Source organism: Budorcas taxicolor, chromosome 18 (assembly GCF_023091745.1).
Source record: "Budorcas taxicolor isolate Tak-1 chromosome 18, Takin1.1, whole genome shotgun sequence".
Classification (NCBI taxonomy): Eukaryota; Metazoa; Chordata; class Mammalia; order Artiodactyla; family Bovidae; genus Budorcas; species Budorcas taxicolor.
The window spans coordinates 26,066,521-26,092,059 of record NC_068927.1 but is presented as its reverse complement, the minus strand read 5'-3'; the positions used below and the strand labels follow the sequence as shown (position 1 = coordinate 26,092,059).

General features: G+C 46.3%; 1 protein-coding gene across 1 annotated transcript in view; it reads left to right on the top strand.

Annotated features, from left to right (window-relative positions):
* The first annotated feature begins 5,057 nt into the window (after positions 1 to 5,057).
* The window catches only part of GNAO1 (G protein subunit alpha o1), a 164,200-nt gene continuing 143,718 nt past the window's right edge, over positions 5,058 to 25,539 (top strand). Inside the window, exons 1-2 of the mRNA XM_052655427.1 lie at positions 5,058 to 5,175; positions 5,416 to 5,458. Coding sequence (XP_052511387.1) covers positions 5,058 to 5,175; positions 5,416 to 5,458 — 161 coding nt within the window. The remainder of the gene's footprint in view (positions 5,176 to 5,415; positions 5,459 to 25,539) is intronic.

Here is a 25,539-nt window from a genome sequence, read left to right as displayed (position 1 = left end):
GAGTTGGACACGACTGAAGCAACTTAGCAGCAGCAGCAGCAGCAGGGACATAAAAAGAATTGAATCAGCATCTTCCCCAATGCCAGATATTTATCAGAAACTCTAAGTCGTGTCTTAGCCTTGCCCAGACGACCTTCTAAATTATATTCACCACTAAGTTAGAGTGTAAGCTATCAATTAAAAAAATAAAATAAAAACCCTAATGCAGAAACTTAAAAAGTCTCTAGTGATCTACCATTCTCCCCCAAATGCCTAATACATATGACATTTAGTTTGGTTTCATTTTGCTCATGAACCACATATTTTAGTCTATTTTCTTCCTGCGAGGAGAATAGTGTTCATACTGCTGCCGCTAAGTCTCTTCAGTCATGTCCGACTCTGTACTAGGCTCCTCTCTCCAATGCATGAAAGTGAAAAGTGAAAGTAAAGTTGCTCAGTCGTGCCTGACTCTTAGCGACCCCATGGACTGCAGCCCACCAGGCTCCTCCATCCATGCGATTTTCCAGGTTAGAGTACTGGAGTGCGTTGCCATTGCCTTCTCCAATAGTGTTCATAAGGAATAGTAATTTTCATAAATTTTTCCTTTGACAGAAATACAAAAACTATCAAAGAAAATTTAAATTCAGAAACAGGTAAGATATTTGGACTTTATATATGTAAATATATGTAATCGGAGAAGGCAATGGCACCCCACTCCAGTACCCTTGCCTGGAAAATCCCATGGACGGAGGAGCCTGGTAGGCTGCAGTCCATGGGGTCGCTTAGAGTTGAACACGACTCAGTGACTTCACTTTCACTTTCATGCATTGGAGAAGGAAATGGCAACCCACTCCAGTGTTCTTGCCTGGAGAATCCCAGGGACGGAGGAGCCTGGTGGGCTGCCGTTTATGGGGTCGCACAGAGTCGGACACGACTGAAGCGACTTAGCAGCAGCAGCAGCAGCAATATTAATTAACACAGATTCTCTACAAGACTTTGTGTACAGAAAAATCATTTAGGGAGTGGCTACCAATGCAGATTTTAGAGTAGTCTGATTTGGCAGAATTAAGATTAACTGAATTTTTAACAAGCACCCCAGTTGGTTCTGATGTGAATGGTTTTGAAACATTCCAGGGATTTCAAGATTGCAGGAAGCCAAGCTCATGTCTAAACCTCTCTTTGAGTCTAAATCAATACATTAAACACAGTAGGTGGTAAATACATGCACATTTGTTTAAAGTAACCACAAAAGGTAACAAATAGGGAAATTCAGTTCATCAGATCAGAGTCCATATTTTGTAAGTCAGAGCTGGATCTTGCTTATATCATAAATTACTGTCCTCCAGAGTTAGGAGCCACATGTATAAAAGCAACTCATTGTAGGCTTTTGTTCTTTCTTTTAGAGAGAGTTATAAAATATGCTGACCATATACTTTTGAAATTAAAAACATGCTGAACAGGCTATAGTTGATCTAAAGTGGGGTAAATGAAAATTATTCTTTTGGTCAACAGTAACAATCAGAGAAATAATTCCAAAGATCATATAAAATAAAAGTAAGTGATATCTGTCCCTGATTACTCCTGATGTTAGGACTGTAATTTCCTCATTCCCACAGGAATTAACTGTGGACAAATTAAACATGTATGGCATTATCTAATCATTAATAATTCATTGAGAACTGAGATGTTGTCATCCTCACTTCTTTTGGCGAGGGAGACCAGAATATGATTGGTTTCTGGAGTTGTAAGCTTTCTGTGAGTCTAGGAAGCATAACATATATAGACATATATATAATAAGTACATGCAAAATGTTATCTTTCAAATGGTCCACAAACCTGTAAAAGGAATCTTGGATTAGTACTTCATGACTGTATGACCTTGAACAATTTATTCAGTCCCTTGGAGGCTCCGTTTTCTCAGCTGTAAAATGGGAACCCAGGCTGATATGGGCCCAGGCTCTTTCCGCTCAGCCATGATGCTCCAACACCACAGTCCCTAACTGAGGTTTACGTGGAAGGATCACAAGAGATAATTTTTATAAAAGTGCTCTGTAAGCTGTAAAGCACCACACAGGTGAAGCGGATTATTATTAGTATTTTGTGAAGCCCAGCTATTAAGATGCAAAGTGACCCAGGAAAAGAAAACAGTGTACACAAACCTGAAATACAACATCTACAGTGCCTAGAACATCACGTTGTTCATGGCAGGCAGGTGCTTAATAAGTACTGAGTGAGTAAAGAAAAAACACAAAACACAAGTTTGTATCTCCACCATACTAGGTATGACACCAATAAGGAATAAATATACCAAAAATCAAAGACAGTTTGATTCAACCATATAAACCACAATGCCCCAAGAGTCTAAGTTCTTAAAATAAAAATTACTTGATATGAAGGAGCATTAAAATGTAAAATATGACCCACCGTTTACAAAGAAATGGCTATGGTCTTACCTCTTCATTATTTCAGACGCAGCCTTTCAGGGATTGCAGAATCTGGGTGAGGTGGCTTAATTTTTTTCCTATATCTGATAGATCTGCATAATCATCCTAACAACCTTTAAAAGAAATAAATTCTATAGAATGTTGGTTAGCTAAGCTGTTTGAATCTGGGAGACTGATTTTTAGTGACACCCAGATTTTAAAGAAACCATATTTTTCCCCTAAACTCCCCTCCTTTACACACAAGGTAGGGGTGGGGGTGGGGAAGAAGGGAAGTTATTTACTTCATAAAACAATTCTCTATAGGAGACTTTTGTTAGTTTTCTAGAACATGTAAAATGTGATCTAAGTGTAAATATTCAAATTACATTACATACAACTTTTGACATAAATAGCTATTTGTGGAATTAGGCAAACCCGAACTGGGAAACAACAAACTGAAAAATACAGGAGGGAAAATGTTTTCTTCTGGGTGGGCCTTAATTGCCTTTTTTTCCCCATTGCAAATGTATTTTTATGTTGGGTAACGTTTCTAAAAACAGGGGTGTTGTTTCTATTGTTGAAATGAAACAAACAAGTTCGCTTTTAGAGCCACAAAAATGCCCAACTGTTAGGAAAAAACAACAACACGTTTTCCACTGGCCGCCTGCCTCTCCTATCCCCATGCAATCTTTCCCATTGGCCCCTTTATCTAGGAGTGCCCCTGAGGCTGCCTGATGGAACTGATTGTAAAACCATTTTGTGCAGTAAGAACTATTTAATAGTTTCTTCAAAATCACCCAGACCACACAGAATATGCCCAACCCTTGGAGACGTGTACGTGTTTCCTCAGTATTGCATGAGCTGTACACTAACTGACCCAGGTTTCTGGGTTTTTATTTTAAAAAGAGATGGGGGAGTATTTTAAAACAGGAAGAGGAAGAAACTCTCTTCTCTTACCGAAAATTTACTCAAATTCATTTAACTTATCTGTGTTTTGGGAGATAGGCTACAATCAAACTAAACCCTCCAAAATGAGAAAAGCAAGTGCTGAGGAAGTAAGCATCACTCCATGAAAACCTGTTCTGCCCATCGAAAAGCTTCTCAGCATGGGAACTGTCGCGTGTGCTGCCCCCTTGGCCGGGAATCACGGAGCAGGGTCCGCGAGGGCAAAGGGAAGCAGAGGCTCCTTGAGAACTGGCCCTGTCTTTGTCTTAACCTTCTGTGTTCCTCTCTTCACAGCCTACTTCTCTCACATACTAGGTGCTCAATAAATGTAGGACGCAGGAAGCGAAAAATCCGAATCTGCCCCCAATCCTCAAGGGCGAATGACAGGGAACGCAGGTTTCCTCAGAACCACCGTCTCCTCAGTGGGGCCACCTGACCTCAGCCGTTACGGCCCCAGCAGCAGGAGAGCAACCAAGAAGGTGAGCTGCCGGAGCCAAGATGGAGAAGAAACGGGAGAGGCAGGGAGGCGGCGCCGGCCCGCAGCTAGTGGACCCACCTGACCGCGGCGCGGGCCACCCAGCCCCGCGCTCCCATCGACCAGAGGCCCGGGGCCGCCGGCGCGTGGGGCCGGGGCGGAGGCGGGGGGGGGAGGGGCGCCGCGGCGCGAGCCCGGCCCCCGGCCCCGCCCCCGCTAGGCCTGCACGAGCCCACCTCAGGGAGCCTCGGGCCTTGCGGGGAGTGGGGGGAGGGGAGGCCGCGCCACGCGCGCGCCGCCGCTAGTTGACGCGGGCCCCGACGCGCGCGCCTCCCCCGCCCCCCGCCCCTCCCGGTCCCGGGGGCCCGGCGCGCGGCCCTGCTGACGTCAGCGGGCGGCTGGCGGTGCGGGGTGCGCAGAGCCGCTGGCGCACTCGCGCGCTGCGCTCGCCTGTTCCCCCCTCCCGGCCTGTGCGCGCGCGCTCGCTCGCTCGCTCTCCCTTCATTTTTTTCTCCCCTCCCTCCCAGCCTCTCTCCTCTCTCTCCCCCTCGAGCTCCCGGCTGCCCGCGGCTCCCTCTCGCTCTCCCTCTCTCTCCGGTAGGCTCCGTCGAGCGATGCGAGCTCTGGGAGACAGCGACGCCGCCTCCCGCTAGAGACCTGCCCCCCGGCCCGGCCCCTTGCCCAGCCCTGCCCAGCGCGCGGGGGTCGGCGAAGGCGCCGCGGACGCACCAACGGCGGAGGATCCGCGATGCAAATGCACTAGCGGCACCCCCTAACTCACTCCCTCCACACCCCGCGCCGCCTCCTCCTCCAGCAGCAGCGGTAGAAGGACCCACCCTGCCCCCCCACCCCACCCTCCGCCGACTCCGGCTCCTGCCTCGACTATTATTTTATTTATTTTGGGTCGTGCACAAGCCTCAGTGCCTGCAGCCCGCGCCTCCTCGGACCGCGGGCGCCTCCTCCCTCGGTTCCGGAGCCCCAGACCCCGGCCACCTTCGCCTCGACACCCCCAGAGCCCCGCCAGCTGCCGCGAGTCTCCGCGGCTGGGAGCTTGATAGAGGCTGTCTTTTTGGGGGGTTCTGGTTTCTCGACATTTTTGTTTTCAGCCAAGGGGAGGCTATCGTGATTTTTCCCCCTTTGAGCCCAGGTTCTGCTCTTTGGGGGGGTGGGGGGCGCGCCGAGCCGGGGAGCCGTGCCAGCCGAGTCGTGCGGGCTGTGGCAGGGAAGGGGCCACCATGGGATGTACTCTGAGCGCAGAGGAGCGAGCCGCCCTCGAGCGGAGCAAGGCGATTGAGAAAAACCTCAAAGAGGATGGCATCAGCGCCGCTAAAGACGTGAAATTACTCCTGCTGGGTAAGGACCGGGGCTGCCACCCCCATCCCTCGACCCCGGCCACTCTGCACCCCCCAACCAGTCCCCCGACCCCGCTCGCTCCTGGGGAGACCTGGCCCGCGAGTTGGCACCACGATGTGCCCACGATCGCCCACTCTTTAGCATGTCTTACCCCCTTCCCCCTGCAGCGCCCCCCCCCCCCGCCCCGTTCCCCTAAGCTGACACTCACCAATTTCCCCCCCCCGCTGTCTGTCCCAACAGGGGCTGGAGAATCAGGAAAAAGCACCATTGTGAAGCAGATGAAGTAAGTCCCTGTGGTATTGGGATTTGTACTTTTATTAAGCGTAATTTTTAAAATGAATTTTATTACCTTGTTCACTTCACATCACTCTCCAGGCCCGGTTTTTAATTCGTATACACACACACACACACACACGCCCCTGAATTTGACTCCCCTCTCCCAGGCCCTGCGTTGGTTCTGGGTCCTCCACCCCAGCTGCCGGGGTGGGTGTTTTTTTTTTCTCCCCAAGGGGGTGGAGGGAAGGGGAGCGCCTGTAGTTGTATGAATGACAATGTCCGCCATATTGATCAGAACATCACATTATTGGCATGATTATGGTCATTACTCTTGTTTGTGGGATGTTTCCTGTGTATCGCTGCCTCCATTTCTGTTTCTGTGTCTCTGTTTCATTCTGCATATCTCTCTCTCCTTCTTCCACCCCCCTCCGCCCACTCTACATCCATAATCCCATTTACCCCTGCTCTTCTCCTGGGGCAGTGATTTTTGAACTTGGCGAAAACATGGAGGGGACCCAGCCCTAGGCTGGGGTGGAGTATCAGGTGTCTGCTGTTCATGTTTTTGGTGCTGAATTAGAGGCTGTGGTTTCTGCCCCCTCCCCTCAAAAAGAGGAAGGTTGGGGGAAGGGGCGTGTGGTAGGGGCAGGGGTGGACTTCCAATCGAATGAGACTGGCACAGATGTATCCAAGGTAGAGGTGGAAGATAGGACGCTGGATGTGAGGTTAAATGCCCGCCCCTTGCTGCCCCTACCTTCTCCCCCACCTTCCCAGCCTTTGCTCTCCTGACACTGGCAGTTTTCGTTCACTCTCTGGCCTTCACTCTCTGGCCTTTATCAATGTAGTTATTTACACTCTGCATAGGCTGTGTTCCATGTAATCTACCCACAATGCGGATTTCAGGCGCCACTTGCCACACCACCCCCTTCTGCCTTAGATATCAGTTTCCCCTCCTAATTAACTGGAGGTGGATTTGAGTGATGGTTGAAAATTAAAATAAAATGGGATATTCCTTCCCTTTCACACTTGCTCAGTAAGGAGCCTCGCCCCTCCTTGCTATACTCCCAGGCTTCTTGCCCCATCCACTCCTGGTTAGCAATTCCTGGTGAGCCCACAGGCAGCTTTGCTTGGGGAGGGGGTGTCTTTAGGAAAAGGGAGTGCGCCTCGGGCCTCCTGGCCCTGCTGCTTCCGTTGTCTTGTCAGTTTGGGACGGAGGAGTTCGTTAAGACCGTTTAGCGAAGATTCCATGTCGCTTTGCTGTGACACCTTCGTGCACACACAGCTCCTAATTAGGGGTTGCTGTGCAGTAAACAAAAATGATTATTTTTCAACTTGACAGAATAGCCGAAGTAATTGCATCCCGTAGGAAAATAATGGAAAATAAAAACCCCTTTCGCAGAAAGGTGGGTGGGAGACAGAGACGAAGCATGCTTGCGATTTCAAAACCAATATGCAAAAAATCTTGCATGTGTAACAGGCATGACAAGCGGGTTCTCGGAGGCGCCATGATGGTAGGGAGTAGCGACTCGGAGACAGTTTCTCCCGTCGGCTTGACATGTTCTTATTTTTGTTCTAGAGCTCCCTGGGGCTTTCTTTGCAGAGGCCCTTCGGCTTGCCGCACCCCACTGAGCTACGGGTAATTTGGCCTGGGGCTTCTCTGGAGCTTGTGCAACCCAAATGGATGGGGAGGCGGGGCCTGGGGAATTGCACTTTGCAACAAGGTGCATATTGCATCTGCCAGGAGCTCTTGCAGGTCGGTAAATGCAAGCAGCACCACCCCTTTCTCCCAGCGGGGGACGTTTCAAAACTTCAGAACTCTGTAATCTGCAGTGGCCGACTTGAAGCCAGGTAGAAGCCCCAGCCACCGGAGCGGGCTGAGGTTTCAGGCGCTGCGAGTGGTGGACAGCGCCCAGCCGAGGCCGGAAAAGTCGATGAGGCTCAGCTCGGTGGCGCTCGGCTCGGCTCGGCGGAGCCTGGGCGCGGGGCTCGGAGAGACTCGGCAGTGTTCGGAACCGAGCCGGGGCCCCGGCGGAGAGAACCGAGCTTCTTCGACGAGGGGACCGAAGGCTTTCGGAAACACTCGGGTGAAGGGAGAGGGGATAAAATGACGGGTGGGCTCCAGTCTGGAAATTAACTTTGCATCTGCCAAAGCAACTCCTTACCTGCTTTTCCTGAACAAGCCCCATAAACTAGGCTGATTTAATAAGAAGTGTAAAAATATATACCGACTCCCCTGAAGGGTACCTTTCCTTTTTTATTCAAAGAGAGCCACGCTTTCCAAGGAGATAGGTGTGCCATATTAGAATGAAAATTCCTAATTGTTTGTAATGAAGGCTGTATTTAGACTTCCCTGGAAAAGTCTTAAGGGACTTATAGTTGGTTACAGGAGAGAAAAACAATTTTTAAAAAATCAAGCGTTAGATGTTTCGGATGGTTAAATCAGACGACCTGGCACTTTTTCTCTTTTCCCTGCACTCCCCCGATCCCCCCCACCCCCCCATCATCCCACAGGACGCCTTTTTGGAGAAAGATCAGGCAAAGTTGAGATTTTTGTAGGTAAAACTGTGAGTATATTTTCTAAAATACATCAGTTCTGTCTAGAAAGTGAGCAGAGTTTACTCACAAAGGGTCAGTCAGAAAGATTTCTGGCCCACGTAAATTTTGCAGCTAGGGTCCCTGCGCCGTGTCCTGCTGAAGCATTCATGAATGGCTGCTCTTCCTATGAGCCCTCCAGCTCGGCTTGAAATAAATCAGATCAGGGCCTTGTGCCAAGCTGGATGCAGAACTTGTTTTATTAACCACAAAATGTGGGATTGGTGTCACTGTATCCTAGTGACAAATTCCTGTGAGTCCTCCCTCGAAGAGGTGATTTTCCAGATCACCACTTGGCTGAGCATCAGTTGAGTCAGGAGAACTGTACTGTTTTCTGGGTGGGGCTGGCCCTGAAAATCTAGGTGGCGTTTACAGAATGCAATTTTGGACTTGCCTGGGCAACACAATGGGTGACCAACCTATCAGACCATACTTAGGAGTTAATCAGGATGCTGTTTTATTTCACCTGGGCAAATGCAGTTAGCGCGTTCTCTGTGGATGATGTCCTGTGAGAACCTGATAACTTCCTAACAGGGACTAGGGTCTAATGGCTCAGCCTTTTGCATTGAGAAGAAGACTATTGATAGGGAAACATCTCTAGATCCTTTGAAGTCAGCATTTCCAAAAGAGTAAAGAGCCACTCTATTCAGCCTACCTTCTTATCCATCTCATGGCATGCTGATTATAAGAAGGACGAGACTTCCATGTATGCCCCTGCTAACTGAAATTGTATGGAAAAGCCTGGCTGGCAGATGCTGCTTAGAACAAAGTGTTAACACCCATATCAGCTTAGGATATCAGTGCAGGGAGACTGATCTTTGAAATTCTTTTGCCTGACATTTTGCAGTGGGAAATGTGCATCCACCAAGAGATGCCACAGGTTAGATTGTCATTGAAAACCCTGATCCCTAATACTTTCTTAAAATTTGCATTTGAACATAGCTTGCTAGGTTTTATTCCCCCCGCCTCCCCTTTCATGAGTGGGCTTCTCTGGTAACTCGGTGGGTAAAGAATCCACCTGCAATGCAAGAGACCCAGGTTTGATTCCTAGATCAGGAAGATCCCCTGGAGAAGGGATAGGCTACCCACTCCAGTATTCTTGAGCTTGTCTGGTGACTCAGATGATAAAGAATCTGCTTGCATTGTGGGAGACCTGGGTTTGATCCCTGGGTTGGGAAGATCCCCTGGAGAAGGGCATAGCAATTCACTCCAGTATTCCTGCCTGGAAAATCCCTGTGGACAGAGGAGCCTGGCGGGCAATAGTCCATGGGGTCACAAAGAGTCAAACATGACTGAGAGACTTAAGCACAGCAGAACACATGTGGTTGTGAACTAGTGTTTGGTAGTTCTCTGTCAGATAATCCAGAACATTTCTGTACTGAGAAATAAGCAGTGATCATTGAGACAGCAAAATACAATTTTACACATACCATGAGTAATCAGTGACTTTTTTGTGTGCAGCATTTTAAATAATTTTGCCTGTTAGGAGGTCATGACCTCACCTGTGATACAGCCTCATCATTTTTGCAGTCAGGGGACTTTTATTGAGACTAATCAAAGTTTTAACAATAAGTGTTAACTTTAGTTAATCACCAAACCCTCCCAAAGAACTCTCTCAGGGCATTATATGTGGAATCAACATAATCCCTTTAAGCAACTTCCCATTCTGAACAAATAGTGACAACTACTTGGACTGTCTACCTGATGAAAATGTGAAATGAACCGTGAAGTAGCTGCGGGCACCACAGTTTGTCCTCATTTGAGGTGTTGAGTTTTCTCTGATGTCCTGTTTGGGCTATCTCTTGTCTCTAGAGCATTTAGTGAATTTTTAGGGAGCTAGAGAGTCCGAAGGTGGCAATGAGGCTTGGCTTGCTAGCTGGTAAGCTTTATGTAGATAGATGCGGTAAAGTGGAACACTTTGGATGTGTGTTCTTTTCCAAGGTGCTTGCTCAGTGCCATTAGTAAATCACAACTTATGGATTTGCCTGGTAAAGATGTCATTGCTCATACAAATAGCCCTGCCCTTACAGTAGGAAGCGATTCTGAGGACAGACCCTACCAGACAGGGAAGGGGATTTTAAGATTGCCGAAAGCTGGTAGTTTCCTCCTACCAGCTGACTCTGACTTTGTGATTCGGGTGTGGATTGTTTGGCTTGGGTTCAGGGCAAGCCTGTGTTCATTCAACACACTGCTGTTTGGCACCTGCTAAGTGGCAGGCGTGAGTGGAGATGAGTAGCAACTTGGAACCATCGGTAAAAGTACAGTGGTCTGGAAGGGCGTTTCCTGCACATCCCCAACGGGTCCCATGTTGAGGCAGCATTCCCCTGAGAGCTGCTCTTCTAGATCTGTGAACTTGTTTCTGCAATCATCTCTTTGGCTGCTCTGCTCGCCCTCCCCTTCCTCCTGTCTCCATGTTTATCCAAATGGATGCACCTTGCTCTCTGGAGACATTGTGAGCGCAAACAGAATGTCAGATCAAGTAGCAGAAGCATTCTCTTTGGCTGATGGATGGTGCTCTCTTCCTCCTTACTGTTCACTGAGCTGTAAACACCAGCAGACCTTCCTGCCAGAAGAGTAGCCCACAGTCCACCTGATCTCCTCAGGAATCAGCTGTGGAATTCTTGAACCTCTGTCACCTGTCGGATTCTGAAATTGAACCCATGTGCTTATTGAAAGGGTGTTGCCGATGAGATAAAATGGATGAAACTTCATACAAGATTGACAAGACTCCAGAGAAATCCAGAATTTCTAGTCTCTATTGTAGGGCTAGATTAGGTTTATAGTGCCCAGAGTTAGAGGACTTTTTTTTTTTTTTTTTAAGTGCTTGGAGCTCCCCAGATTATATTGTGCATCTTAGCCACACCTGCTAAGGACAGGTTCATTTACATTTTTCTGCAGCTCACAGGGCCTGTTAACACTGGAGATTTAATATGAGCAGAGGAAGGTCTTATTTTTCTGATGTATGTTCCATCCATCTAATTCAGGGACTTGGTTTCCTCTCTCCAGGTGTTTTCAATCTCACATTCCTTAGAAATCTAGACAGACCATGATCACAAGAGCACATTTCAATCCAAAAGACAGTAGACAAACTGCTGAGATGATTTCAAACTGAAAAAAAAATTTTTTTTTGAAAGGATTACTCCAGAATTTGACACTAGCAAAGAACAAATTTTGATTTTGAAAAAAAATTTTTTTAATTTTTGAATATATTTAAACACGTACTACATGGATTTTAAAATGGCTAGCAGATGCTATATGAAGAGCACTTCACCTCACTTTATTGATTGCATTGCCATAAAAAGCTTTTAAGTGCTCAAACTCCATTCTAAGAATTTATTCCAACCAGTATCACATTCTTATTTTATTTTGTGTCTCTCATTCATGCACAATAGTGGATAGGAAAGAAATCTCTTGAGAAATGGCAGGAGGAAGGAGCAGTGGCCTTCTACAGGTTCAAAGAGATAGGTAAAGTTCCTGTTGAGAAAAGTGGTTTAGCTTGTTTTTAAAACCGAGAGGTGGTTAGCAGCTTGGACTCTGTAACCAGGCTGCTTGACTTCATATCTTGACTCTACCACTCACTAGATGCCTGCTCTTAAACTTCAGTTTTTGTGCCCCAGTTTTCTTCCATGTGAAATGGGGTGGACAGTAAAAATAACTAACAGGGTTGTAAGCATTAAGGGATGTAATATATGAAATGCCCTTATAGCAGTTTTCGAGCAATCATTCTACAAATGTCAGCTACAGTTTTGATTCCTTTGATTGATGAGTGGGTGTTTCCTTCCCATATGGAATTCTCCAGGATGTGGGCCATAGCTTGCCGGAGAGCCAGAACAGGGGCGTTGTGGTTCACGCGCAGGCCTTTTTCCCCTTGCCTGCTCTGCAGCGTCAGTTATATAACTAACTGTTTTGTCATAAGTGATGTGACATTTTTGAGGCCGCAGCTGCTTCAGCCCAGGAGGCTGGAGTGATGTTACAGGGAGTGGGAGAGAGCACTGGACCAGGAGTCGAGACAAATCGCTCTGCTCCTGCCTCTCTGGGGGCCCCGTTTTGTTGAGTAGTTGGCCCGGTGCTGCCCCAAGCTCCTTTTCTGTTCTAAGTGGTCGAGGAAACTGGGAATTACCTTTAAGTTCAGGGTCTTGAGGTCTTTGATGCAAGGTTCTAAACATAGAAGAATCAATTCTGGCTCTCTCCTGAGTAGGGGTTGGGGGTACCCATGAAAGCTCTCTTAAGGCCAAGATAATTGCAGAATAGCAACCTCAACCACAAAGCTTTGTCAGCCAGGAAAGTCAGAGTCCTGAAAGGCATTTAGAGAAAACCACCTCTAACCAAACTTTTCATGCAGACATGCTTCTCAAACCAAAGAGGAGGATCTGAAAGTATCCTGTGATTGAAAAACAAGATGTTTCTGGGAGGAGGAACCCAGTGACATGTCAGAGGAAGAAGTGGTTTGTCTGTGGCTTCCAGGATGCTTAGCAAAAGAGACAGCCCTGGCTTCTACCCGAGATGGGATGGCTGCATAGACAAGAAAGAACCTGCCCAAGTTCAGGTGCCCAAGCTCTATGAAGTCGAGGGATTTGCAGAAGGGGTAAAGGGTAGGGTCAGGAGGGCTGTGTTTTAATTTTGGTTCCTTCTCTAGCTTGACTTTGGGCAAGTCATTTAGCCCCTCTGAGTCTGTCTGTTCATCTCTTCCTTAGGATATGGGCTAGAGTTCCTCAGGCCTCTTTCAGGTTTCTAGCTCAGTAACTGCAAAGAGAAACCTAGAAGCCTGAGATGCAGGGGGAGAATAGTGGGAGTGTTTACCACCCACAGCTTTTTATCTGCGGAGCCACCTTTAGTTCTAATTTCTTTATGGAAAAGAGGGAAAACGTTGTGCTTCTTATAGCACCAAAAATAAAGTAAAATAAAATCCTGCAAGGCTAATAGTCAGTACCCTGATTTTGTCCCCCTGCTCACTTGATTTCTCAACCAAGAATGGAGAAAAGGGGAATAATATATATAAGGATAGAGGTCCATGGCCAAGAATTTACCCTGGATTCTCTGCTGATGGCTTGACCAGCAGATAAGTTTTCTGTGGAAAACTGTTACTTATAGGAACAACTTTCCCATGCTGTAAGATCAACCTGGGCCACCTGCCTTCAGAATCGTAGAGCACTAATATTTATTACACATTAATTAGATGTTGATGTGTCTGTCTCCCTTCCTAGTCTGGGTATCCCCTCCCTACCAGAGCTCCCTAAGAGAAGGAATGGTGACTTATTTTTGCCCGTCATACAGCACTGAGCCCAGTGTCTGGCACAAAAGAGATGCTTAATAAATGTTAATTTAAGAAAGAGAAAGAACTGAGGCATGCAAAGAATGTGAACTCATTTCTACATAGGACTGAATAATAGTATTGAAAGCCTTTGGTCTTAAATTGGGTTCATCATTTTCAGTCCCCTGTTATCTTCATTTGTTTCTTCTCATCAACCCATGATGAAATAGTCATCAATCCCATGTTACAGATAAGGAAGTGAGGCACAGAGAAGCTAGGTGACTTACTCAAGGTCACACAGCTTAGTAGGTGACAGCAATATGTTAAGATCATGATTTGTCTAACTCCGAAACCTGCATCCATTCTATTCTAACCCTGCACAGCTGTTACTAGATCACCACTTGTATGGGCAACAGAGAGCTGGCAGTCTGGGACCCAGTACCATCGGCAAATGGGGTGGCACGAGCCTTGGTTGAGGTCAGTGGCTGAGAGAAGAGCAAGTGCTTGGTTGGTGCTGGATCCCTTCTGGAGGTGGTGGTCACCATGGCATATCACATTGATTCTCAGTGCTCCCTAACCACCATCTGGACAGCTCCTGAAATAATTTCCATTCCAGCCTCAGAAGTGTGGGCCTTTAGTAGGTGACAGCAGAGAGGAACTGCCACTGAAGGCTCTGACTCTGGTGGAAGGAAGTGGTCAGAGAAGAGGAAAACAGGATAATAGGATATCCATCCATCCATCTGCTCACCCAGAAGCATTTACTGAGCACCAGGTATGAGTTAGACATATATATGGAGGTATGGAGGAAGGTCTTAGTCCCTGCTCTTGTGGAACTCAGTCAAAAGGAAGATATGTGTAAAAGACACTTCTGCTTCAGAGCAGGAAGTGTCATGAGGCTGTGGGAGAACAGAGGGTACCTTCTCTAGGCGGGAGGTTCAGGGACATTGGCCAAGAGAAATGCCACGTGGGCTCAGTCTTGATGAGTGGTAGTTAGCAGGTGGAGGACAGGAATGCCGGGCAGATGGACCAACATCTAAGAAGATACTGAGCTATGTCGCCACGTGGAACATGTTGGGATGTGGAATAATTTGGTGTGATTTGAGCACCGTATATGAAAGGAGTGTCAAGAGACGGAGGATGACCGATGAGACAGATCTCTTGTGAAGGTCCTTGTACCAAGGACTTTGAATTTTATTCTCAATATAATGAGATGCCAGCAAAGGGTCTTTTTTTTTTTTAATTGAAGTTTAACTGACATGACATGATACTAGTTTCAACTATACAGTGAAATGATTCAGTATTTGTATGTATTGCAAAATGATCACCACAGTAAGTCTACTTAACATCCATCACCATGCAGAGTTAGTTAGTTTTTTTTTTTTTTTTTTTTTAACCTTGTGATGAGAACTTTCAAGAACCAGAAGGTTTTAAAGACATGGGTGGCAGGATGACTTTGCACGTTAGAAAGATGACCTGTGTGACTGGAAGGAGTCAGGTTCTAAGGTTGGGAGACCAGATGGAAAGTTATTTCTGTGACTGTGATCCAGCAGGGAAGAGTTTAAGAACTAAACTAAAGCAGTGGTAGCAGGAGGTGAGAAAAGGAGACAGATTTAAGAGCTATTTGCACAGTGGAATAATTGAATTTTTTTGGATGATCAATTGGAATGGTATTGAGGGGGCTGTACATTTTAAAGGCTGTACACAAAAATGAGTCCAGGATTCCTGCCTTGGGCCACTGGTGGGTTGGTAGTGCCAGTCCCTGAGACGGAGAAATGAAGGAGGAAGAGGGAAGGCTCGGGGAGAAAAACGCTGACTTATTTGGTCACGTTGATGATTTTTGTGGATAGGCTAAGTGGAGATCCCTGGCAGGCAGGTGGTTGGATAGTGGATGAGGAAATAGGGTGCACCTGAGGAGAAGGGTCAGTTTGGAATTCTGTGGTGCTTGCGGGCAGTGAGAGCCACGGGGGCTGGTAATCTCACCCGGCGGAGTGAGAGAGGAAGAGAAGGCACAGGATGCGCACAGACCGCCCCCGACACAGTTCCAGAAACGGAGGACCATCTAGGGAGAGGAGCCTGTGAGGGAAACCAGCAAGGAGGGAGCCAAGAGATGGAAAAGAAAAACCAAGAGAAAGCAGTATCATGGGAGCCAAGGAAGAGAACAGTTTCAAGAAGGCGAGGAAGTGGTTAGTTGAGTCAGATACTGCAACAGTCAAATATGAGGAAGACTGGCAGATGCCCTCTGGGTCTGGAAAGTTGGCAGTGACCGTGGCAAGAACAGTTTCAATAGAATGGTGGGAGAAAAGCCAAAATGCAGTGGGGTTAAGCAAGTGGGACTGAGGAAGTTGAGGCCAGAAGTGGAGTCTTGGAAAAGAAATTGGAGCTATATAAGGAAGGGCAGAGACAGAAGGGAGGAGAGAGGTAGTGGGGCTTGGGGAGGGTTTATTTGACTTCATTTGGCTCCCATGGAGGGACTTGGATCCATTGAGAAGCCGTAAAGAAAGCCCAGACTGAGGGGGGTGTGGAAGGTAGAGGAAGGAGGAAGTGGTAGGAGGGGCAGAGCCCAGAGAGGATGGTCAGGGAGAAAGTGCAGAGTCAGGATGAGCAACTTGATCTGGACATGAACGCGCATCCCTTCTCCTGAGACTGACAGAAAGATCATAAGCACGAGGAGTGTATACAGAAATTTGGGGGTGGGATGGTGGGTACAAAAAGTTGGAGTTCCTGCCTTGTCATTTGTTTTTCTCTGTAAAGTAGGGAGAATTAAAAAGCAGCGGTGCTCATTTAACAAACACCAAAGGCTGGTAATCTCTGTTCAAACCGCTCATTTGTTCATTTACTCAATATTTATCCAGCACCGGTTGTGTGTTAGGCACTGTTTCAGGTGCTTGGAGATTTGGTAGTGAGCAAGTCTGCCCCAGGGGAATCGGGCCACCACTTCATAAACAAATAATTGGACATAGTAATTGCAGACTGTGAAAGTTTTCTGGAGTCACACCTTGGAGTGAGGTCTTAAACTGTTCGCCTAGGGATCCAATTCCTGCCCTCAGAGAGTTAGAGGAGACAATTCAGTGCACAGAAGAGGCAGAAGTGGAGTTTGATTCAGACAAGGGCTCAGGATGAAGCCTGGAGGCACCAGGTAGAGAAATGAGAGCTGCTATCACTGCTGATAGAAATGGGCATGTGACCAGACCTTGCCGTTCACAAAATCCCATACCCCTGGCCCAGAGGATGGGGTGTGACTCAGTCCAGGTCGGCCAGAGTCCTTCTCTGGGATTTTACAGTCCCTGTGACAAAGGAGCTCTTCCGCTGGGACCCCAGCAAGGTCCTCACCAGATTGAATTGATGGTAGCCCGGAGCTATCTGCGGCCATGTTTCCACATCTGCATTACTCTCTGCAGAAAGGAAGCTTGCCTATTGTGGGAGAGACTTCAGGATATGGGGGAATGGAGAGAAAGAGAAAAGGAGAGAAGGGAAGCCAGAAAGACATTTAAATATTATTATAGCAGTCTCTGAAGCTGGCTCTATGCACCGGACAGTTATGTGAACCAATAAATCCCTTCTTCTTTACATAGACTAATTTGAGCTGGAATCCTCTCCTTTACAACCAAAATCATTTTGAAAATGGTTAAGGCCTTCCAGGAAGACGAAACAGTATGAGCTAGAGCACAAAAGCACAGCTCGAACATGCAGGCTGCTGTCATGGGGATAGGGCAGTCCTGTGTGACTGGAATTGGGGTTGGGGGGATGTGAGGAGAAGTGTGTAAAGGGTGAGTGGAGCTGGGTTGTAGGCTTCCCTGCACATTTGGCTTCAGGGTACACGGAATCCATGGTAGGGACACTAACCTTCTCCCTACATGGTAGGGTAGTAGGGTGCCAAGTTGGGAGAGCTTGAAGAGGGACACCAGAGAAGAGGCTTAAGAGCAGAGAGAGAAAAATTCTGTAGTCTGCACTAGAGGATCGCTAGGAGAGGCAATGAGGAATTGGGTGCGGGAGAGATTTTGGCAGAATAGTTGAGACCTGGTGTCCAGTTGGACATGGGGAAAGAAGAATAGATCTGAGAAGTCCCCCCAGTTTGGAACCTGGATGATAGAACTTAGTTATGCCATCAAGTTAGGAGGCATAGGAGTAGGGAGGGAAGTGGTAGGAGAAAGATGGCAAGTCAGACCACTGGTACGAATTTCAGGTCCTTCCCAGATGACTTTTGTGTTCACAGTTTTCTTGGGGAAGTCATTCTGCCATTTAGAAGAGAGGTCAGGTCTAGAAGGAGAGTGGGGCTGGGCTGACCTGCGTGGTAAGACCATGAGAGTCAGTGGGTGCAGTGTCCCTGGAGAGAGTCTGCAGATGGAGAGAAGGGCTCTCAGGGAAGGAGCCTCCCCTATTGTGGAGGTGAAGCCTTTGACAGATGCAGAGGCACCTGCCTTTGATAGACACAGAGGTAGCTTACCTGGGAAAAGGGGCTGGAGGTCCCCAGAGGAACGCAAGGAGACCACGCCATGTGTGCTGCAGGAAGTTCTGTGTGGTGTGTTCTGTTCATGGCATTGCCCCATTAGGTGAAGACTGAGAACAGACCATTGTATTGGGTGGGCCACAAAGTTCGTTTGAGTTTTTCCATAAGATGTAAAGGAAAAACGCAATTGAATTTTTGGCCAATCCAGAATTTGTTGATTGAGGCCATTTCTTCTGCTGCTGCTGCTAAGTCGCTTCAGTTGTGTCCGACTCTGTGCGACCCCATAGACGGCAGCCCACCAGGCTCCCCCGTCCCTGGGATTCTCCAGGCAAGAACACTGGAGTGGGTTGCCATTTCCTTCTCCAATGCATGAAAGTGAAAAGTGAAAGTGAAGTCGCTCAGTCGTGTCCGACTCTTAGCGACCCCATGGACTGCAGCCCATCAGGTTGCTCTGTCCATGGGATTTTCCAGGCAAGAGTACTGGAGTGGGGTGCCATTGCCTTCTCCGGATTGAGGCTATTACTGGCCTTGGAAAGAGCAGTTTCAATGGAGGGGAAGGGATAAACACCAAATTGAAAGAACATTTTTGGGTGGAGATAAGGCTGAACTGGGATTAAAGACAAGTTTGACCCCAGCTCTGTCCCTGTTTGGCTTGGAGGCCTCAGGCAAGTTCCTTCACGTCTCTGGGACTTAGTACCTTCATATATAAAATTAGGAAACTGGGGCTTCCCTGGTGGTCCAGTGGTTAAGAAACCGCCTTGCAATGCAAGGGATGTGGGCTTGGTCCCTTGTCTGGGAAGGCCCCACATGCCGAGGAGCACCTGTGCAAACAGCTGTGGAGCCTGTGCTCTAGGTCCTGGGAGCCGCAGCTGCTGAAGCCGCAAGTGCTGAGGCCCGGTCACCCTAGACAGAGCCTGTGTGTGCTCTGCAACGAGAGAAGCCACCGCAGTGAGAAGCCCACGCACCGCAAGTAGAGAGTAGTCCCCGGTTGCCGCAACTAGAGAAAGCTCACACAGAGCAGTGAAGACCCAGAGCAGCCAAAACATAAGTGAATCTTAAAAAGATAATAAAATTAGGAAACTGGACGGAATGATCTATAAGCTTCTGCTCAAGTCTCGAGGTCATAATTTAAATTTTGCTGTCCAGCAGAACAGATGTTCTTGTGGTAAAGGAATTCCCTGCCTTCTCCCTTGGCCACCCTCAACTGAGATAATAAATTATAACAAAATCAAGCTCTCAGAACTGCAGTGCTAACTGAGACCGAAAACTGGGACATCAGCTCAGGGAACTGTGGACACCAGGGCGTGTTGCATCCACGTGTACACTCCACTGAGAGCGTGGGGCCCTGCGAGGCAGGAATTTGTCTCGTAAACCTGTCAGGGTTTGTAGGACCAGGGTCCTGTGAGGCTCTTCCAAGGGGAAGAGTGTAAGACAGAATAACCCCTGGGGTCCCCGTCTCTTTGAATGCACATGGGTGGGAGAAAAAAGGACCATGAGTCTGAGCTGGCTGTGGGGGGGGGGTAGTTCCAGCCAAGTAGGCGAAGAGGAGCTGGAGGGACCCCAGCCTCAGGAGAGGAACAAGCCTGAGGGAACCAGAGGGCCAGAATGGGAGGGGCCTGGCTCTGTGTCCCAGGCACTTTGTGACTGCATCACTGGGGCCTTTGGGGAAAGGATGGTAGAATGGCAGTAGGGAGACCCTGGTTCGGAGTTGTGGCCAGCCCTCCTACCAAATAGAAAGTCTGTTTCTTCTTTGAGTCATCTTAGAGTTTCAGTCACACAGACCTCACCAGTCTCTATTTCTTCAGCACACATGTGTTCATTCTATGAATACCAATGGAAGACCAATCATGGGTTGGCGTTTTCTAAGTTTCTAAGAACAGAGCTCTTAACTCTGTTCTCTGTTCTCTAAAATCAACGGTCTCCCTGTCTTTAAGGATCTTTCAGCTTTAGAGAAGGGGGATAGACAAGTAAGTGAATAAGCAAGGTCGTTTCATGTAGTGATATATTCCAGTAGAAGAAGCTGGGCTTGAACAGTGGGGAGTGGTTAGAGGAGATAAGGGAAAGAGAGCTGGTCAGGAAAGGGCTGAGGAAGAGGGAAGAGCATATGCAAAGGCCCTGGGGCAGAAATGAGCAAAAAGGCAGCCAGGGAGGCTGGACCACAGGGAAGAAAACATGGTGTAAAATGGGATTAAAGAAGCTGAGAGGAGCCACCAGGCAAGCCAGGGAGAGACATTTGGGTTTCAGAATGCCCTGGGGGCCTTAAAACGTGGGACAACTTGACATGATGTACATGTTAAAAAAAAATTCCTCTGCATTCTGGAAAAAGCAAAACCACAGTGACAGAAATCACATCAGTGGTTTCTAGGGATGATAGGAGAGGAAGATTGACTCTGAGGGGAAACAAGGGAACTTTGGGAGGTGAGAGAAAATACTCTCTCAATTGATGGTTACACAATTGTATATGTTTACCAAAACCCATCAAACTATCTACCCCCAAAAGAGTGAATTTTCTGTAAGCAAGTTATGCTTCAGTAAATCTGACTTGTAAAATGTCCATTTTTTTAAGGAATCCACCAGCCGTGCGGTGGTTAGGATTCCGTATTTCCACTTCAGGGGGCATGGAACTGGTCAGGGAACTAAGATCTGGCATGCTACATGGCACAGTCAAAAAAAAAAAAAACCCAGTTATTAATTAAGGGGGAGAAAAGAATCGCAGTAAGCTGTAACAAAATCCGTCTGGCTGCATTGCTATGTGGCTGTTGAACGACAGAGCCAGGCTTGCACGGCGCAAGCAGTACACCCACTGCTGGTCTTACAACTGAGCCTGTATTGTGTGCTGTTCCTGAAGGCTTCCGTAAGTCAGTTTATTGATGTGTGTTCCTAGTTTTCCTGTTCACATAGCTTTCCTTTAGGACTGGTTTGAAAGCGCAGTGTGGGTGGAAAGCGTCTGCTGCTTTTGTGTGGGCCCATGGCAAATGCTTACTACCCATTACACCCCTTACCTTTCAGTGGCGCTCTTGAGTTTACAGGCTGCTTCGACACTCGCTATCACCTTTGAGCCTTACAGCAGTCTTGTCAGGCTGCACAGACATTCCCGTATCCCCATTTTACCGATGAAAAAACTGAGGTGAAAGTATAGCACTATCAGGAAAGCATGAATTTTGGAGATCTTGGCTTTGCCATTTGTTGGCGATCATGTACTTTGGGGGAAATTATTTAATCTCTCTGAACCTTAGTGTCCAAATCATTAAAAAGAGATTAAAAAAAAATTAAACACATTGCAGATATACTGTAAGGATCAAATGCAGCAACACAGCTAAAAGCATTTAGCATAATGTTGAAGTTCCTTAGATGGTCATAGTATTTTTACTATCAGTGAGAGAGGTGAGGCGAGAGAGCCCATATAGGCCATCAGTGCATGCTTGCTCAGTTGTGTCCGACTTTGCCACCCCATGGACTGAAATCTGCCAGGCTCCTCTGTCCATGGAGTTTTCCAGGCAAGAATACTGGAGTAGGTCGTCATTTACGACTCCAGGGCTTCTTCTTGACCCAGGGATCAAACCCGAGTCTCTTGTGTCTCCTTCATTGGCAGGTGATTCTTTACCACTAGTGCCTCATGAAAAAAGTGATTTTTTTAAGACGATATGGCCAGGACACAATAGAGCCAGAGCCTGGTTTTTCTCACTTCGGGTGTGCCTCTTCTTCCATCACATTAGTACCTTCTTTCTGGTTTTTAATTGGTTTGTCCAGAGCTAATTACTTTTTAAATTTTTTACATTTATATTTTTAATTGGTGGAAAATTAGTTTACAATTTTGTGTTGGTTTCTGCCATACAACACTCGAATCAGTCGTAATTATACCCCTCTAGGTCAGTACAGAGTGCCAGACTGGACTTCCTGTGTTATTTAGCAACTTCCCACTATTTTACACATGATAACATATCTGTGCCGCTTTCTCAGTCTGTCCTATGCTCATCTTCCCCCACTGTGTCCACATGTTTGTTCTTGACTAGGTTCATCAGTACCATTTTTCTAGATTCCATATATATATGTTAATATACAATACTTGTTTTTCTCTTTCTGACTTACTTCACTCTGAATAAGAGGCTTTAGGTTCATCCACCTCACTTCAACTGACTCAAATTTATTCCTTTTTAATGACTGAGTAATATTCCCTTGTATAAATGTACCACAACTCCCTTATCCGTTCATCTGTTGATGGACATCTAGGTTGCCTCCATATCCTGGCTGTTATAAATATTGTTGCAGTGAACATTGGAGGGCATGTGTCTTTTAGAATTATGGATTTCTCATGGAATATGCCCAGTAGTGGGGTTGTAGGATGATACAGTAGGTTTATTCCTAGTTTTTTAAGGAATCTCCACATTGTTTTCCGTAATGGCTATATCAGTTTACATTCCCACCAACAGTGAGGGAGGGAGCTGATTCGTGTTTTACCAACACAGGTGCTTTGGTGCAGTCATTGGTTAGGTTGGCAGATATTTACTGAGCGTGCACTGCGTGCTCCACGTATGCACAGGATACAGTGGTGAGCCAAGACAGGCTCCATGGTTGCCCTCAAGGGCAGAGATGCCCTTAAGTTCATTGGCCTCACAGCCAGCTGAGAGGTGAAGGGTGCTGAGGGAGCACCTAAGTAGCTTTGGAGTATGGAAAGACTTCTAGAGGATGTAATGTTGAATTATTTTCTTTCTTTAGCAAAAACACTTTTGTCATGACATAGATCAATACATATACAAAATATGCATTAATCTTTCATGCTTAATGAGCTTTTGGAAAGCATGCACTCGTGTAAAGAAGATCCGCAGATATACCTCTTCAGTCACAGCTCTCCCCCCACTCCCCACTGCCTCGACTTCCATGACGTTTCCTTGCTTTTCTGTATAGTGTGTCACCCATGCATGCATCTTCTTATCGTAAAGTCTATTCTTACCTGCTTTTGGCCTAGTCAGAATCCTACTGTTATGTATTAAGTTGCAGCTTTCCTTCAACATTGTGTTTGTGATGTTTACTCAAGTTGTTGTACATAGCTATAGTTCATTTTTATTGCTGTGTAGTATTTTATAGCATTTTCTCCCAGATATTTATAATTTTCTATGTGGCGTTCACAAATACTTGTGTATACTCATGAACTTGCCAGATATTATTCAGTTTACTGGTGTACAACATACACCATTATATACCAGCTCTGAAGTTTATTTATCCATTCTACTGTTGATGTGCCTTTGGGTTATTTTGAGTTTGGGGCAGTTGTGAAGGATGCTGCTATGAATACCGATGTAGATTTATATCCTGAGGCACCTACATTTGTAAATGGTTATTTGAAGTGGAATTGCTGGAAATCTTCAGCTATATTAGATAATGCCACAGTGGTTTCCATAGTGGTTATTCCATTTTACATTTGCACTAGCAGAGAGAATTCCTGTTGTTCTAAATCCTTGCCAGTATTTGGTATTGTCAAACTTAAATTTTTTGCCTAGTTGATAGTATTTCATTGTGGTTTTACTTTACATGCTCTACTAATGAGGTTAGTACAGGTTAGAACAGCTTGTCATATATTTATTGGACATTGGATTTCCTTTTCTGTGAGGCACCTATTCTTGTTTCTTTTTTAAAACTTAGGTTGTATTTTTCTCATTAATTTGTAGGAGTTCTTTATATGTTCTGGAGAGTAGTCCTTTTCCAGTTTTATTCATGTAAATATTACCTCCCTTTGTCCTTTCACTTTGTTAATGATGTATTATGAGTTTTTAGAAAGGTTCTTTTTAAAAACAACCTGTTTATTTTTGGGTGTGCTGTGTCTTCACTGTTATGTGGGCTTTTGTCTAGTTGTGGCGAGCAGGGGCTGCTCTCTAGCTGCAGTGTGCGGGCTTCTCATTGTGGTGGCTTCCCTTGTTGCAGAGCATGAGCTCAGGAGTTGAGGCCCCTGGGCTCTGGAACACAGGCTCAGGAGTTGTGGTGTTCCTGGGGATTTGGGATCTTCCTGGATCACAGATCAAACCTGTATCTCTTCCACTGGCAGGTGGATTCTTAACCACTGAGCTCCTAGGGCTCAGTGATAAAAGAAGAAGCCTCAAAATTCTTATTTTTGATGTTAGATTTTTCAGTCTTTCTCTTTTGGGTTAGTATTTTTTGTGTCCTGTTTAAGAGATCTGTGTTTTACCTAGAGATGACAAAACTTACTTTCTCTTCCTCTTCAAAAAGCTTGGAAGCTTTTTCCTTCCATATTTTGGTGCTCAATTCATCTGTAATTGATTCTTGTGTATGGTATAAGATAGGGTTCCAGTTTCATTTTTTTCCCCCTGAATGGATACCCATTCGTCCCAGCAACACTTGTTGAAAAAGAGAGGTTTTTTTCGGTCACTGATCTGAATAACCACCTCTGTCATATGTCAGATGTTTGTGTACACAGGGCCCTGTTTCTTGACTCTCTGTTCCAGTCCATCAGACTCTTTATTCCTAGGCCGTTGCCACACTATCTTGATTACTGTAGCTTTATAGCAAGTCTGGATATTTGGTTTAGTAAATCCCCCACCACCCCCCACCTTGGTCTTTGTGAGTGGTTTGGCTGTTCTCAGTCCTTTGTATTTGCATGTAAATGTTAAAATCAATTTATGTAACACACACACACACATACTGCTGTTGGAATTTTGATTTGTATTTCTTGCTTTCTTTCTATTCTGGGCAGAATTGATATCTTTACATCTTGAGTCCTCCTGATCTATGAGTGTGTGACATTTCACCACTTATTTAGATTATCATAATTTCTCCTAAAATATTTATAAGGTTTCCCATAGAGGGCTTACATACTTTCTGTTAAATTTATAGCTAGATACTTGATATTTACAATGGTCTTCTCCCCTTTCCTCAGTCCCAGACTCTCCCTGCTCCAGATAGGAATATAGGTCAGCCAACATGTTTTTAGCAGCAACCATAGCAAGTCTGGTCTTTTGATTGGAAAGCCTTCCTTCCTAAGGTGATGGTAGAAGCATTTGAATTGCATTTTGTATCTGTTGCTGGTGTACGGAAATAACAGTTGGTTTTGTGTATTGATTTTGTATTCATCAACCTTACTTAATTTTTATTTAAATTCTAATGTTTTCTTATAGATTGTAAGGCCTAGAGAAGGGAGTGACTGTCCAGGTTCCCATGGCTACCTAACATCAGAGCAAGAATGAGTGTGCTCCCATTTCTCCCTTAACTTCCCCAGAGAGAATATTCCAAGGAAGGGTTGGAAGAAGCCAATGGGGAGAAGGAAATAACGTTTCTTGAACATTTATTATTTAAGATGCTTAATAAACATGATTGGACTTCCCTGGTGGCTCAGATGGTAAAGAATCTGCCTGCAGTGCAGGAGGCCTGCGTTGGATCCCTGGGTCAGGAAGATTCCCTGGAGAAGGAAATGGCAACCCACTCCAGTATTCTTGCCTGGAGAATCCCATGGACAGAGGAGCCTGGTGGGCCCAAGTCCATGGGGTCCAAAGAATTGGACATGACTGAGCGACTAACCCAGTATAGGATCAGCTTAACTCTCGCTGGTAGCAGGTTACTGGTTATCCCTATTTTAATTCTCTCTTTTTTTTTTAATTCGACTGATCCTAGTCGTCATTGTGGCATGCAGGATCTTTAGTTGTGGCATGTGGGATCTAGTCCCCTGAACGGGGGTAGAATCCGGGTCCCTTGCTTTGGGAGCACAGAGTCTTGTTAGACATTGGACCACTCCGAGAAGTCCCTGGTTATCCCCATTTTAGAGTTGAAGAAAGTGAGACTCAGAGGTTATCTG